The sequence below is a fragment of the Salmo trutta genome, chromosome 33 (genome assembly GCF_901001165.1).
Source record: "Salmo trutta chromosome 33, fSalTru1.1, whole genome shotgun sequence".
NCBI lineage: Eukaryota > Metazoa > Chordata > Actinopteri > Salmoniformes > Salmonidae > Salmo > Salmo trutta.
In genome coordinates this window covers 26296180-26309327 of record NC_042989.1, presented here as the reverse complement: position 1 = coordinate 26309327, position 13148 = coordinate 26296180, and the positions used below count along the sequence as shown (strand labels likewise).

The following is a 13148-nucleotide window of genomic DNA, read 5'->3' as shown; positions in this document are numbered from 1 at the left end:
AGTCATAGACTGTTCTCTCTGCTACCGCACGGCAAACGATACCAATGCACCAAGTCTGGAACCAACAGGATCCTAAACAGCTTCTTCCTCCGAAACCATAAGACTGCTAAATAGTTAGTTAAATAGTTAACCAAATAGCTACCTGCATTGACCCTTTTTGCACAAACTTTTTTGACTCATTACAAACGCTGCTGCTACTGTTAACTATCTGTCACTTTATTCCTAGTTATACAGTGCCTTAGGAAAGTATTCAGACCCATTGACTTTTTCCACATTTTGTTAGGTTACAGCCATATTCTAAAATAGATTAAATAATTGTTTTTCTTCAGCAATCTACACACAATACCCCATAATGACAAAGCAAAAAAAGGTTATTAGAAATGTTTGCAAATGTATTAAACATAAAAAACATAACTTAATTACATAAGTATTCAGACCCTTCGCTATGAGACTCGAAATTGAGCTCAGGTGCATCCTGTTTCCATTGATCATCCTTGAGATGTTTCTACAACTTGACTGGAGTCCACCTGTGGTAAATTCAATTGATTGGACATGATTTGGAAAGGAACACACCTGTCTATATAAGGTCCCACAGTTGACAGTGCATATCAAAGCAAAAACCCAGCCATGAGGTTGAAGGAATTGTCCGTAGAGCTCCGAGACAGGATTGTATCGAGGCACAGATCTGGGGAAGGGTACCAAAAAATGTCTGCAGCATTAAAGGTCTCCAAGGACACAGTGGCCTCCATCATTCTTAAATGGAAGAAGTTTGGAACCACCAATACTCTTCCTAGACCTGGCCGCCCAGCCAAACTGAGCAATCGGGGGAGAAGGATCTTGGTCAGGGAGGTTCATTTTACATTTTACATTTTTTTTTACCAATAATCTGATAGTCACTCTGACAGAGCTCTAGAGTTCCTCTGTGGAAATTTGTGAACCTTCCAGAAGGACAACCATCTCTGCAACACTTCATCAATTAGGCCTTTATGGTAGGTGGCCAGACGGAAGCCACTCCTCAGTAAAAGGCACATGACAGCCCGCTTGGAATTTGCCAAAAGGTACCTAAAGACTCTCAGACCATGAGAAACAAGATTCTCTGGTCTGATGAAACCAGGATTGAACTCTTTGGCCTGAATGCCAAGCATCATGTCTGAGGAAACCTGGCACAATCCCTACGGTGAAGCATGGTGGTGGCAGCATCATGATGTGGGGATATTTTTTAGCGGCAGGGGCAGGTAGACTAGTCAGGATCGAGGCACAGATGAACGGAGCAAAGTACAGAGAGATCCATGATGAGGGCCTGCTCCAGAGCACTCAGGACCTCAGACTGGGACGAAGGTTCACCTTCCAACAGGTGAACCCAACGGCCCTAAGCACAAAGCCAAGACAACGCAGGATTGGCTTCGGGACAAGTCTCTGAATGTCCTTGAGTGGCCCAGCCAGAGACCGGACTTGAACCCGATCGAACATCTCTGGAGAGACCTGGAAATAGTTGTTCAGCAACTCTCCCCATCCAACCTGACAGAGCTTGAGAGGATCTGCAGAGAGAAATGAGAGAAACTCCCCAAATACAGGTGTAACAAGCTTGTAGCGTCATACTCAAGAAGACTCAAGGCTGTAATCACTGCCAAGGGTGCTTCAACAAAGTACTGAGTAAAGGGTCTGAATACTTATGTAAATGTGATATTTCAGTTTTTTATTTTGTATAGATTAGCACTTTTTTTTTTTAAACTGTCATTATGAGATATTGTTTGTAGATTGATAAGGGGGAAAAAAACTATTTAATATATTACAGAATAAGGTTGTAATGTAACAAAATGTGGAAAAAGTTAAGGTGTCTGATTAACTCGTACCCCTGCACATCGACTAGGTACTGGTATATAGCCAAGTTATCGTTACTTATTGTGTAGATATTATTACTCTCTACATTGTTGGGAAGGGTAAGTAAGTAAGCATTTCACTGTTAGTCCCCCCACCTGTTGTTTACTAAGCATGTGACGATTAACATTTGATTTGGTTTGGTACAATAACATCAGCTGCAGTGAACCTACCAGCGAAGGGTGGCCCCAAGCAGCTGACAGCGTTCACCGTGAGCATGAACCCCCAGGCCATGGGCATTTTCTCGGCCCCATCAGGTCAAACGTCAGGACAGGGAGTAGGATGTAGTTGCCAGTATCAGCAATCCCCAGGAACAAGCCAAAGGCAACCAGAGAGCCGTAGGATTTGAGTAGTGGGATCAACATGTACAGCAGACCTGGCACAGCAGGAGGACACACAGGAGGAGACAGGTGTTACGTTGGGTACGGTCTGCAGCATTCACCTTATACATTTGACTGCACTACAGTCGTGACAATAAACTCCATAACACACACTCTCTCGTGTCGCTTTACTAACGGTCACAGTGACTGAGGTATAGGAGTAAGGGCAACCCACCAACACCAAAGACGGAGGCCTGGTTGAAGTACAGCCTGTTGATTCTCTCTGAGTCACAGATCCTGCCGAAGATGATCCGGCTGACCATGCTAGTCAAGCCCAGGAACAGCATGATGTTAGTGGCACTGTGGACTGGGATGCCCAGCTGAACAGCATGATGTTAGTGGCACTGTGGACTGGGATGCCCAGCTGAACAGCATGATGTTAGTGGCACTGTGGACTGGGATGCCCAGCTGAACAGCATGATGTTAGTGGCACTGTGGACTGGGATGCCCAGCTGAACAGCATGATGTTAGTGGCACTGTGGACTGGGATGCCCAGCTGAACAGCATGCTTCACCTAGAGCAGGACACACAAGCACGCACACAAACATGTTTGTTTTACTATCCTTGTGGGCACCAAATAATTAATTTCCATAAAAAATCCTATATTGCGTAACCCTCACTTCTAACCCTAACCTTAAACCTACCCCTCTAAATCTTGAAAATGTCCATGAATTTTCCTTGTTTTACTATCCTTGTGAGGACTTCTTGTCCCCAGTAAAACCAGAAACACACACATATCTATCTATTTACTATATGTATCCTGTACAGGTAGTACTAAGGGTATTTGTTATCAGATTGTTACATTTCAATAGCATCTCTTCCCTATAAAGAATGAGTCAAATTACAGAATGTTTCCAAACTATAACGTTGTTCCGTTGCAACTGAGCCTTCTGTTGTTTACATCAGTATGTAACTTACCAAGTGGACATATGGAATGAAGAATCCAAATTTACAGTCCATTGGCTGCAACCCAGATTAGAAAGATGTTGTCTTTCCACAGGCCAAGGTCCACAATAAACTCCTTCAAGGGAGAGTTCTTCAAATTATCCACCACACTTCTAGTGACACCTTTCAAAGACATTTGAAATGTAAATCCCTCGTAGCCCATCAGTAACACATACTGTAGCTTTTGAATAGATCACATTTCTGTTTGAAAGGGTACACAAGGGTGCGCTCAGTCATGATGGGGTAAATGGTCCCATTACTATATGCTCTATAAATGAAAACTGTTGTGGGTTTGAACGCCCTGCAGTACCTTTGGGTTGAGTGGCAGATAGGTGAAGCCGGTGATGACACAGATAATCATGAGGCCTGAGAACACTCGGAGACTCTGCCTCCAGCCCAGGGTGTCGATGAGGTACAGATGGAGCCGGGTCTGGACCAGGGCCCCTGCTGCTCCCCCTGACATCACTATCCCTGTGGCCAGGGAACGCTTGCTGGTGAAGTACTGGCTCACCATGATCATACCTGCCCCACAGGAGGGGGTGGGAGATGGAGGTGAGATAATGTGTTAGCTGTCCGGGCCTTGAGAATACAACAATGTAGCTTACCCTCTAATAAGATTTAATATGAACCAGAAAAGTTATGGATGGAAGTGTCAGTGAATTCAGAGTGTAACTAACTGCTCGCTAATTTCCTCCTTCCCCTGTACCAACCTGGGGTGAAGGCAAAGCTGGAGCCCACTCCACTGAGGAAGCCATGTGTGAAGAACAGCATTCCTAGATTGGGTGCATAGGACGAGCACACTATGGAGATCATGATGATGAGGGATCCTAGAATGGAGACCTGCTAGCTTCCCAGCCAGGGGCCCACAGATCATGAAGCCGTAGCTGATGGAGCCAACCCATGCTACAGGCCAGCAGAGAGTGGGTCTTAAGGTTACGTAGCTAGCGTGTAAGTACAGCAGCAGGTCATTTGTGCAGTTTGGTAACTACTTGTTTATTATAGGTGTATCACCATTTACACATATGATCACAAAATCACTTTTGTAATACAAAATAGTTGTTGTAATGTGTAGTTACAACAGTTCAGTTAACAGTGTAAAGTGAAATTGTTTCAGTCTGATGACAAATGTTATGTTATTAACGGTATGTGAGCTTAGTGTAATTTGCCTGTTTTAGAACTTGTCTCCCCAAACCCATTGAGGAGACTGATCTGATAAGGTACACTCCCCCATCCTCCGTCGGGGGTGTGGGGGGGGGGCTTGATGCCTGAAGGGAATGAGAGTCCGGAAGATGTGCATCTTGATGCACAAAATACACGGACCTAGGGTGCTGTCCAGCTTGCCCGGTTCGAAGAGACCTCAGGGGGCTAAATAAAGGTGGATAGGCCTACATGCCTAGGAACATTCATGTTCTTAGCTACATGCAAGTTTCACCCAGTTCTGTCTGACATCACAATTGCCATAAAGGTGTTGCCCAGGTAACTGGCCGCTAAAGGCCACTGGTCCGTTCATTCTACATATTCTAATTCTATGCCACAGAGATAATTTTAAATTACATTCGAATTCCTAATTCTATGTTCTTTGCACTGGCCACTACCCACTCAACTTTTCTTTGAACTTCATATCCATTGACTACAATACTAATAGGTTGCATTGTAATAAATTCGGATATTGTTAGGAAGTGATTTCATTCTTTTTTTTTTTATCAATTGCAAATGCATAAAAAAAAGGATTTTCCAGACATAGAAGCTGTTTAGTTTCAATTTTATTTTAGCGATTTGTATTTTATTGTACCTATTTTTACGCTTATTGCTGTATCACATCCGGCCGTGATTGGGAGTCCCATAGGGCGGGTAGGCCGTGATAGTTAAGAACCAATTCATATTTACAGACTTGCCTAGTTAAATAAAGGTTACATAAAAAATACATGTGTGTTCAGGAATGTATTTGTTCTCCAGTCCCTTTAATCTGACGCTATTTTGAATACAGTAGCGGCAGATGTCGTCGCACATAGGCTGGATCACATGGTTACGCATAGTGTGTGACGTAGTAGGTTATTGGATAGAAAAGGAAGAGAAGATGTCTACTGCCATCCTAATATAGCACAAAAATAAAAACATCGACCCAATTCATTCTACACTCATCATTTAGCGATCTAGGCTACAACCACTGCATGGTATTGTTGCATAACGGTCCCAATGGCTGTGGCAAATGCGAAACAAACGGTCCCAAATCCGGTAAGAGGCTTTTTACTAGAATACCTCTAGTATACTCACATATTTACAGCGAGACTCTCCCTTTCTCTACTAACGTTGCAGGAATAAAAACATATTAGTATACCGCATGCATGTTGTTGTCTTCAATAGGTCTATGTGCAGCTATGGCCTTTAACGTCTGTTGTTTTGCAGTCATTTCATTGTATAATTGTTGGGCCGAAAAGCTGTTGGCATGTTTAACGATATTATAGGATCTGGTGTTTCAAGAATGGGATGGAATATATTGATAAATAATGCTTTTGGCCACACACACACACACACACACACACACACACACACACACACACACACACACACACACACAGCGAATATGATTTGATTATGTTTGCCTAGATGGTTTGTCTTTATTAAGCCCATCTGACCCCTCCATCCAGGTGATTCCATTCACTGGGGCCATACCTGGGGGCATACACCCAGGGGAGATAGTCCTTATCCAGGGCACTGTTCACAATGATGCTGACAGGTATGTGATAATGTTAAATTGTTGTTTTTAACCCTAACCCTAGCTTAATGTCCACATCCCAGTTTAATCCTAACCCTCAACCAAACCTAACCCTAGCTTAATGTCCACATCCCAGTTTAATCCTAACCCTCAACCAAACCTAACCCTAGCTTAATGTCCACATCCCAGTTTAATCCTAACCCTCAACCAAACCTAACCCTAGCTTAATGTCCACATCCCAGTTTAATCCTAACCCTCAACCAAACCTAACCCTAGCTTAATGTCCACATCCCTTTTTAATCCTAACCCTCAACCACAAACCTAACCCTAGCTTAATGTCCACATCCCAGTTTAATCCTAACCCTCAACCACAAACCTAACCCTAGCTTAATGTCCACATCCCAGTTCAACCCTAACCCTCAACCCTAGCTTCATATAAGAATATGCTTAACTAGAAATAATATGTTCAGGTAACAAATAAAAAAAAAGCATCAGTTCAACCCACTCAAAAATAATAATTTTACCCAGCTAAAAAATTATGTTTAGCTAACAAAAAATATAAGTTCAACAAAGTCCTTGAGTCCCTGACTCAAGTCCCCACCTCGGCTTTAAGACATTTAGAAACTCTTCTCTAATACGTACCAATGTGGTAACTGCAGGTTCCAGATGGACCTATCCTGTGGCACCAGCACTAAACCTCGTGCGGACATCGCCCTCCACTTCAACCCCCGTTTTAAGGGCTCCCCGTGCGTTGTTTGTAACTCCCTGGTACAGGAGAGTTGGGGCAGGGAGGAGACCCTTCAGCAGCTGCCCTACAGACAGGGAGCAGCCTTCGAGACGATCATCCTGGTCCATGATGATGTCTTTAAGGCAAGTCGACCAATGTCTGGGACTTACCTTGTTTACCGCAAGTAGTCTTCAATTAGGCCACATACAGGAAAAACTCACTAACCTACATTTGCTTTCACATTCACTACTGTTGAGTCAAAAGAAGCTAGTATAGTCATGCAAAAGCCAAGCAAATACAGTGTAATGGATTTTTGTGATCCTGTGTGAATGCTGTTCTCCTTTGTACCTGCAGGTGGCAGTAAATGGTTCTCATTTGTTAGAATACAAGCACAGAATCCCACTGGACAGGATTGACACATTTTCTATATCTGGGAAAGTCAAGGTGCGCGCCATTGGCTTCATACCAAACTCAGTAAGTACCCCCTCCAATACTCTTTTTATAGGTCAATAGAATATATCATGTTTTCATCTAGCTCTATAATGAATGTCTTCATTATTATTTTCTCCTGTAGGCAATATACTCAATCTCAGGTGAATCAGGTGACCTGGTGAGTTGTGTTATATTTTCCATAAAGGATAGATCTATATAGGCAACATGGCCAATCGCATCAATATGTTAAGTGTACAGACATGGCCTATATCTTATGCATCTCCAGAGTCTCCCTTACAAAGGCAGTCTACTGAAAGGGGTGAGTCCAGGACAGCACATCACAATCAAGGGACAGGTCAGCATGTACCCACACAGGTAAGCAATAGAACACTACTGAGTATTTAAACCATGTTCCAAGAAAATAGACAGTGTACCTTTTGAGGGAGTGTATAAGGGCAGGATAGGGACTGCCCACTATCCATGACATCACAGGAGGCAGCTGAGGGGAGGACAGCTAATAAATGGCTGGAACAAAGCAAATGGAATAGCATCAAACACATGGAAACCTTGTTTGATGTATTTGATACCATTCCACCAATCATTACCACGAGCCCGTCCTTCCCAATTAAGGTGACACCAACCTCTTGTGCATGGCAATGTAGAATAACCTACATCATTGTTTTTCTGATGAACCTCGTGTCTGGCAGCTTCACTGTGAACCTCCGCAACAACGGCAGTGAGAACATCGCTCTGCACCTGAACCCCCGGATGAAGTCGGCCATGTTCATCAGGAACTCCTACCTGAGTGAGTCCTGGGGACCAGAGGAGAGGGAGCTTCCTGTCTTCCCCTTCTCGCCTGGGGAGTACTTTGAGGTATGCTGCCTCTTACAATAACAGTATAAGTATTTTATTTTTCTTTGTTCAGATGGATGCGGTTTCTAAATGAGCAGATCTCACATCTGCACATCATGTTACTTGTATTATTGGAACTCTTACTAGTCTTTTTCACTATAAGTACTCTCTGCCCCAGATGCTGATCCTCTGCCAGCCCCACCAGTTCAAGCTGGCGGTGAATGGCTCTCACCTGCTGGACTACAGGCACCGGGTACAGGACCTGAGCACCATCAACCAGCTGGAGATCATGGGAGACCTGGAGCTGATGGACATCAAACTGTGGTGACCTATGACATAGAGGCAAGCTAGGCCCCGATGGGCTCAGCCCTATTCTAGACGACAGGTCCGTTCACAACTCCCCCACCCTGGGCAGTGAGCAGTGCTTGAGCCAGCTGGTGTTGGACTGGCCTGATTATGGGCTCCAATGTCTGAGCCATGAGATTTACAGCTGAGGTAGCCTTGGATCTGTTCACGTGGATCCACAGGATTTGACAGTCATACTTGTATGCACTATCTGGTGCAAGGGAGGCTGGTATAATGTGTAATGACAGGAGTATTATTGAAACAGCCTCGTTTACACCTTGCGCTAGCCTGTGGGTTTTGTGATCTGATCAATATGATTCAATCACTCTGATCAAGGTTTGTTGCGTCTATACATAGTATTGATATGTATCTTATCCATCCGCATTGTGACTGGATTTCCTAGTCCCTCCCTTAATTCTTTCAAATGTATTAATTTATTTTAAGACAATTATTAATGCCATAATGCATAATATTAATGCTACCTGTCAATGATTTAGAGGCTGGTATGATGATGATTTAAATGGTTTGACCCTCCAGATCTGTTTACAATTGCTTGTCTAGGAAGATATGACCACAATGTATTTTAATCCACTACACCCGTCTAAAAATGTGGGCACAATCAAGACAAAGGTTGCATGTTAGCACCAGGTATAAACTCATTGGAAGGCCATAAAATGCCCATTTACATTGGCAGGGACCATGATTTGGAAGGGCTCGACTAAAATATCTCTTGGAGCTGCACTATTTTTCATCATTCTAAAATGAAATACTTAACCCTAATCACTAAAATAATCCATCATTCTCATTCATCCATCTCAGGTTCTTCAGTGCTGAAACAAATTATAGGATGGTTGCAGGTGCTGCTTGACAATACTCAGAAAATATTTCTCAGGAATATGAAAATCCTGACTATTTAATGTTCTGTACCTGAGGGAACATGTTTGGCTATTTATTTACCCTCTGTGGGATATGTTCTTCAAATATAATCCAATAGCTGGTTTTAAGAGCATACATTAAAGGCAATATGGCCTGACAAGTTGCGTCACAAGCAGGGGCGGTTCTGGGGGGGGCTGTGCCCCTGTGACAACAATTTTGGACCCCCTTGTGGCCCCCCTAAATGTGGAGTATGAAATCATTTTTAGATAACTAATTTTTGCTATCATTCTTTTTTTTTTTACATCCTTTATTAGACAGTGGCAACTCGGAACACTAATGATGATGAACATGGTCTTTTGCCTGCTAATGCCTGCAATGCAGTGAAGAAAACGATATGACAACAACGTCCAATGTAACTGGCCCCTCTAACAGTACAACTGGCCCCAGCTTGGCCCCCCGGTTGAAATGGTCTTGAACCGCCACTGGTCACAAGGTCAAACTCTCATGGGAAATGGCCAAATCTAGTTGACTAAGCTCACCCACCATATGACCTAGGGCTGGCTTCAATCCGTATCGCCAAAGACCAGCGTTATAGCTTGATTGAAATGTAAAGGCAATATTCGGAGACTGTATTGGAAATTACCTTCGCATTTTAACGCTGCTCTTCCGCGATAGGGATTAAATGCAGCCCCTAGTCTAGTGTACTTCAATCCAAGCACAACTACAAAACAGGGTCAAACCAATTGCACTGGTTGGTGATGGTTCAATAAAAACAAAGGCTGGATTCAATCCGTATTAAAATGTAAAAGGTAATTTCCAATTGAGCCAACATATGCAGCATTTACCATGAATGCAGTCAACGAACGCGAGAACATTGCCTTTAAATTTCAAATCGAGCTATAAAGTGGATCTTCCGCAATACGGATTGAATCCAGCCCTAAGTGTGTGCTAATCAGTGTTGTATGTATGACTGCATGGCCACTCTTTTCTTGCTTGGCCAAAAGTCCAGCGCTATAGCACGCTTGACATTTAAAGGTCATTTCCGATTGTGCAGACATATGCAGCATTTACCGTGAATGCGGTCTCCGCAAACGTGGGAACATTGCAAGTTCTTTCAGTCAAGCATTTCACCCATTTTCAGCCTTATTATTTAATCAATACTGTCGAGATGTCGTGTAGTGATGCCTGTTTCCGTCTGCTGTAACCTACTGTATTCAATGTCTTAAATAGTTCATCTGCTTTTAAATAAATGTATGATGATTGGGGTCATTTTTCAATGTTCTAATCCATCCAGTAGGTCCTGTGATATTTCTCACTGCATTACACCTCTTCAACCAGCCAGATGGGGCTATAAGTTAAGCGGTCGACTGGCCCATTTTTCAAAATCAAAACATGCAGAGGAAAAGGCCCTACTATAGGCAGAGACAGAAGCGAGAAATATCGCTCCTTTCCCATCCAAAAGACGGCACCCTACGCAGGAAAATGTAATCAGGGTTTGAAATTGTTTGTCAAATATATCTGTTTAGGCATTTTGCAATCAAATTATATTTGTATTATCTTCCGACCAGCCAATCAAGGAGAAGATGGTGCTTTCCTATGGAGTTTGCTACATAAAAAATAGAGAATCCATGTGGCTTGAGGAAATACAATTCCGTCTGAAGTAAGCCTAGCCCATACAAGTCTCTTCTTGACTGTCTCCTGGTGACAGAGGGCCCTTGTTTTCCACTGTATCTCTGTGGCTGGAGGTCCCGAGGCCTTAAACCCCTGATGAACGGACCATTACAGGACTCACCCTCAATACATCATGTTGAATCGTTTGTGTTATTCTCATTTAGCTACACTTACCAAAGGCACTCATCACAAGGCTACCATTAAATACCTACTGAAGGAAGTGTGACACCACATGACTTTCAACTGGTCACCTTGAGGCTTGGCTTCAACAGATATAATCTAGTTCCTTAAAAAGATGTGATTTTATTACTATATCCACAGGAAATAACTTGAGGAAAAGAAATTACCTTGGTATGGCACAATAATACAGAATCTTAACATGTAACTTAAAAAAACACGTATGAATTAAATGATATACCAAATGATGACATCAACTCTTGTTTGGTGATTGACTGTAAACCAGAATCAGATAGAAAGGCAAAGACACTGTCCATCAGATCAACAAGTAGGCCATAGTCCGTTGTACAAAAAAAGAAATGGCAGACCCGTGATTCACGACAGAAATAAAGCAGCTTTTCTTTAACATGTTTAGGAATAACTCACAACGCCACCTCTTTTTCTGCTTTAAATAGCTGACAGACAGCCATACTGTACATACATCCACCCCTCCTTTGTCTGTCCCCCTCCCAGAACAGTGGACTACGCTTCAGTAGAAGAGAGGAGCACAGGACAAGCACAAGTCCCCTGGGCCCTTCCCCAGCAACAACCCCCGTATGATGCAGAGGTTTGGCAAGTCGTTGGCTTAGGAGGGAAGGTCCTAGTTCAGTTCTACTCTCAGTAGCCAAATAGTACCACAGTCTTTTAGAGAAGTGCTGCGATTTTAGAGGACGGAGAGGATATTGGTTACAGGCATTCAGGGTTGGGAAGACCCACTGTTTGGCACATGTGTGGATGGAGGGCCTGGGGGGAGTGTTTTAGGGGATGGACAGATATTTGAGTGAACCCCCTGTCAGACAGAGCTGAGTTTGACCAGGCCTCTGACAGAGTCCTCATGTAGAGAGTCCTGGCTGGCTGGGTTGTAGAAGCCCTGAATGGTGTGGCTGTGTCCCAGGGGGCTGCCGCAGGGGAGCATGCCCGGTGGCGAGGGGGCTTCCTCGGGCGTGAGGAAGTGGTGGTGGACCCCGTCCGTGTGGTGGTGGTGGAGCGCTTCGCTGTGGTCGTTCCGGAGGGGCAGCATGCCATTGTCACAGCTGAGGTTGGGGGTGGAGGTGGGGGGTGTAGGCTGGCCCCCTAGCGGCAGGGCTCCAGAGCAGGGACCGCCTAACGACGTCCTGCCCGGTAGAGAGGCCTCGTCTGTGAGGATCACCGGCTCACTCTGCATCAGGGGTGTGGCGGCAGCCTGCAAAACGAATTTGGTGCTCTGAATGCACTGGTCTTGAACACACTGAGACAGGAGAAATGGAGAAGGGTAGGAAAGGAGAGAGAGTGAGGGAGTAGGGAGAGTAATAAGACATTTTGAGATGGAGGGAAATGTGGGGATAGAAGGAGGAGTGTAGTGAATGAATGGAGATGAGGTTAACATGAGGAGTGTAGTGAATGAATGAAGAGATGAGAAAAAAAAGAAAAGATATTGTTAGTAACCTTGTTAGAATGCACAGTAAACCACCAGAGAAAAACACTAGGGCTGACCCCATTTAGTCCACTGTCGATAGGCGGCTGGTTGACAGATTTCTTTAGTCGAGCAATAGTAACAGAACTTTTCAGTTAGAAATGGCTGTAATTATGTTGCAGCTTCAGCAACACGGACAGCGTGATAAACACTGTTGGTGTTCTAAGGTGGTCGCTGCAGGAGAGAGGCAATGGTTGCTAGTCACACAGGCACTCGCTCTGAGCCCGGCCCGGCACAATCAAATCAACTGCGGATCGACTCACTCTAGAGTCACTTGTGTGTCTTGATTATTTCATCAAACAGTGCGTTTAAAGCATCAGACAAGCTCAGTGCATATAGATGTTTTTATTAAAACAGATAGGCCAGGGTTCCCCAACTATGTTGTTGACATAACACCAGTAAATTGTGATTTTAATTTCGGAAATCTGTTCAAGTATTCCCACGCATAATAGAGAGATCATATGCAAATGTAAGCAAGGTCTGAAATTATGTTTGTCAAATATTATATCTGTTTGGGCTTCTTGTGGTAAATTTGCAGTGTAACGGGCCCGTCTATATATGGAAAAATATACGTTAAAACATTTAGACCAATCGATTAGTCGAAAGAACAGACGACTCTCGGTCGACCAAGATTCTTGTTGTTGTCGAGGACAGCCC

General features: G+C 43.8%; 3 protein-coding genes across 8 annotated transcripts in view; 1 reads left to right on the top strand and 2 right to left on the bottom strand.

Moving 5' to 3' along the window:
* Window positions 1-1853: 1853 nt before the first annotated feature.
* On the bottom strand, window positions 1854-2740 carry LOC115172761 (monocarboxylate transporter 10-like). The gene is made up of 2 exons (XM_029730495.1): window positions 2434-2740; window positions 1854-2254 (listed from the first exon to the last, which is right to left on the bottom strand). Exons 1-2 carry the CDS (start codon window positions 2543-2545, stop codon window positions 2085-2087), a joined length of 282 nt encoding a protein of 93 aa, XP_029586355.1. The 5' UTR covers window positions 2546-2740; the 3' UTR covers window positions 1854-2084.
* A 2465-nt stretch (window positions 2741-5205) lies between these two features.
* LOC115172758 (galectin-8) lies at window positions 5206-8811 on the top strand. The gene is made up of 8 exons (XM_029730491.1): window positions 5206-5438; window positions 5852-5940; window positions 6579-6789; window positions 7001-7120; window positions 7221-7256; window positions 7365-7453; window positions 7786-7951; window positions 8109-8811. The coding sequence occupies exons 1-8, from the start codon at window positions 5400-5402 to the stop codon at window positions 8256-8258; spliced, it is 900 nt and encodes a 299-aa protein (XP_029586351.1). The 5' UTR covers window positions 5206-5399; the 3' UTR covers window positions 8259-8811.
* A 2294-nt stretch (window positions 8812-11105) lies between these two features.
* Window positions 11106-13148, bottom strand: part of LOC115172755 (probable palmitoyltransferase ZDHHC14) — a 97745-nt gene continuing 95702 nt past the window's right edge. For 4 of the 6 annotated variants that reach the window (XM_029730486.1, XM_029730488.1, XM_029730484.1 and 1 more), the window contains exon 10: window positions 11832-12266. In XM_029730486.1, coding sequence (XP_029586346.1) covers window positions 11832-12266 — 435 coding nt within the window. Of the gene's footprint in view, window positions 12267-13148 lie in introns of all 6 variants that reach the window. The other 2 variants (XM_029730485.1, XM_029730489.1) reach the window with 2 other exon arrangements.

Coding starts and splice junctions, on each gene's coding strand:
- LOC115172761 (XM_029730495.1), bottom strand. CDS start 2,545: ATGCTGTTCCTGGGCTTGACTAGCATGGTCAGCCGGATCATCTTCGGC. Junction 2,255..2,433: donor GGCCTCCGTCTTTGGTGTTG/GTGGGTTGCCCT, acceptor CTGCTGTGCCAG/GTCTGCTGTACATGTTGATC.
- LOC115172758 (XM_029730491.1), top strand. CDS start 5,400: ATGGCTGTGGCAAATGCGAAACAAACGGTCCCAAATCCG. Junction 5,439..5,851: donor AACAAACGGTCCCAAATCCG/GTAAGAGGCTTT, acceptor CCCTCCATCCAG/GTGATTCCATTCACTGGGGC. Junction 7,257..7,364: donor CAGGTGAATCAGGTGACCTG/GTGAGTTGTGTT, acceptor ATGCATCTCCAG/AGTCTCCCTTACAAAGGCAG.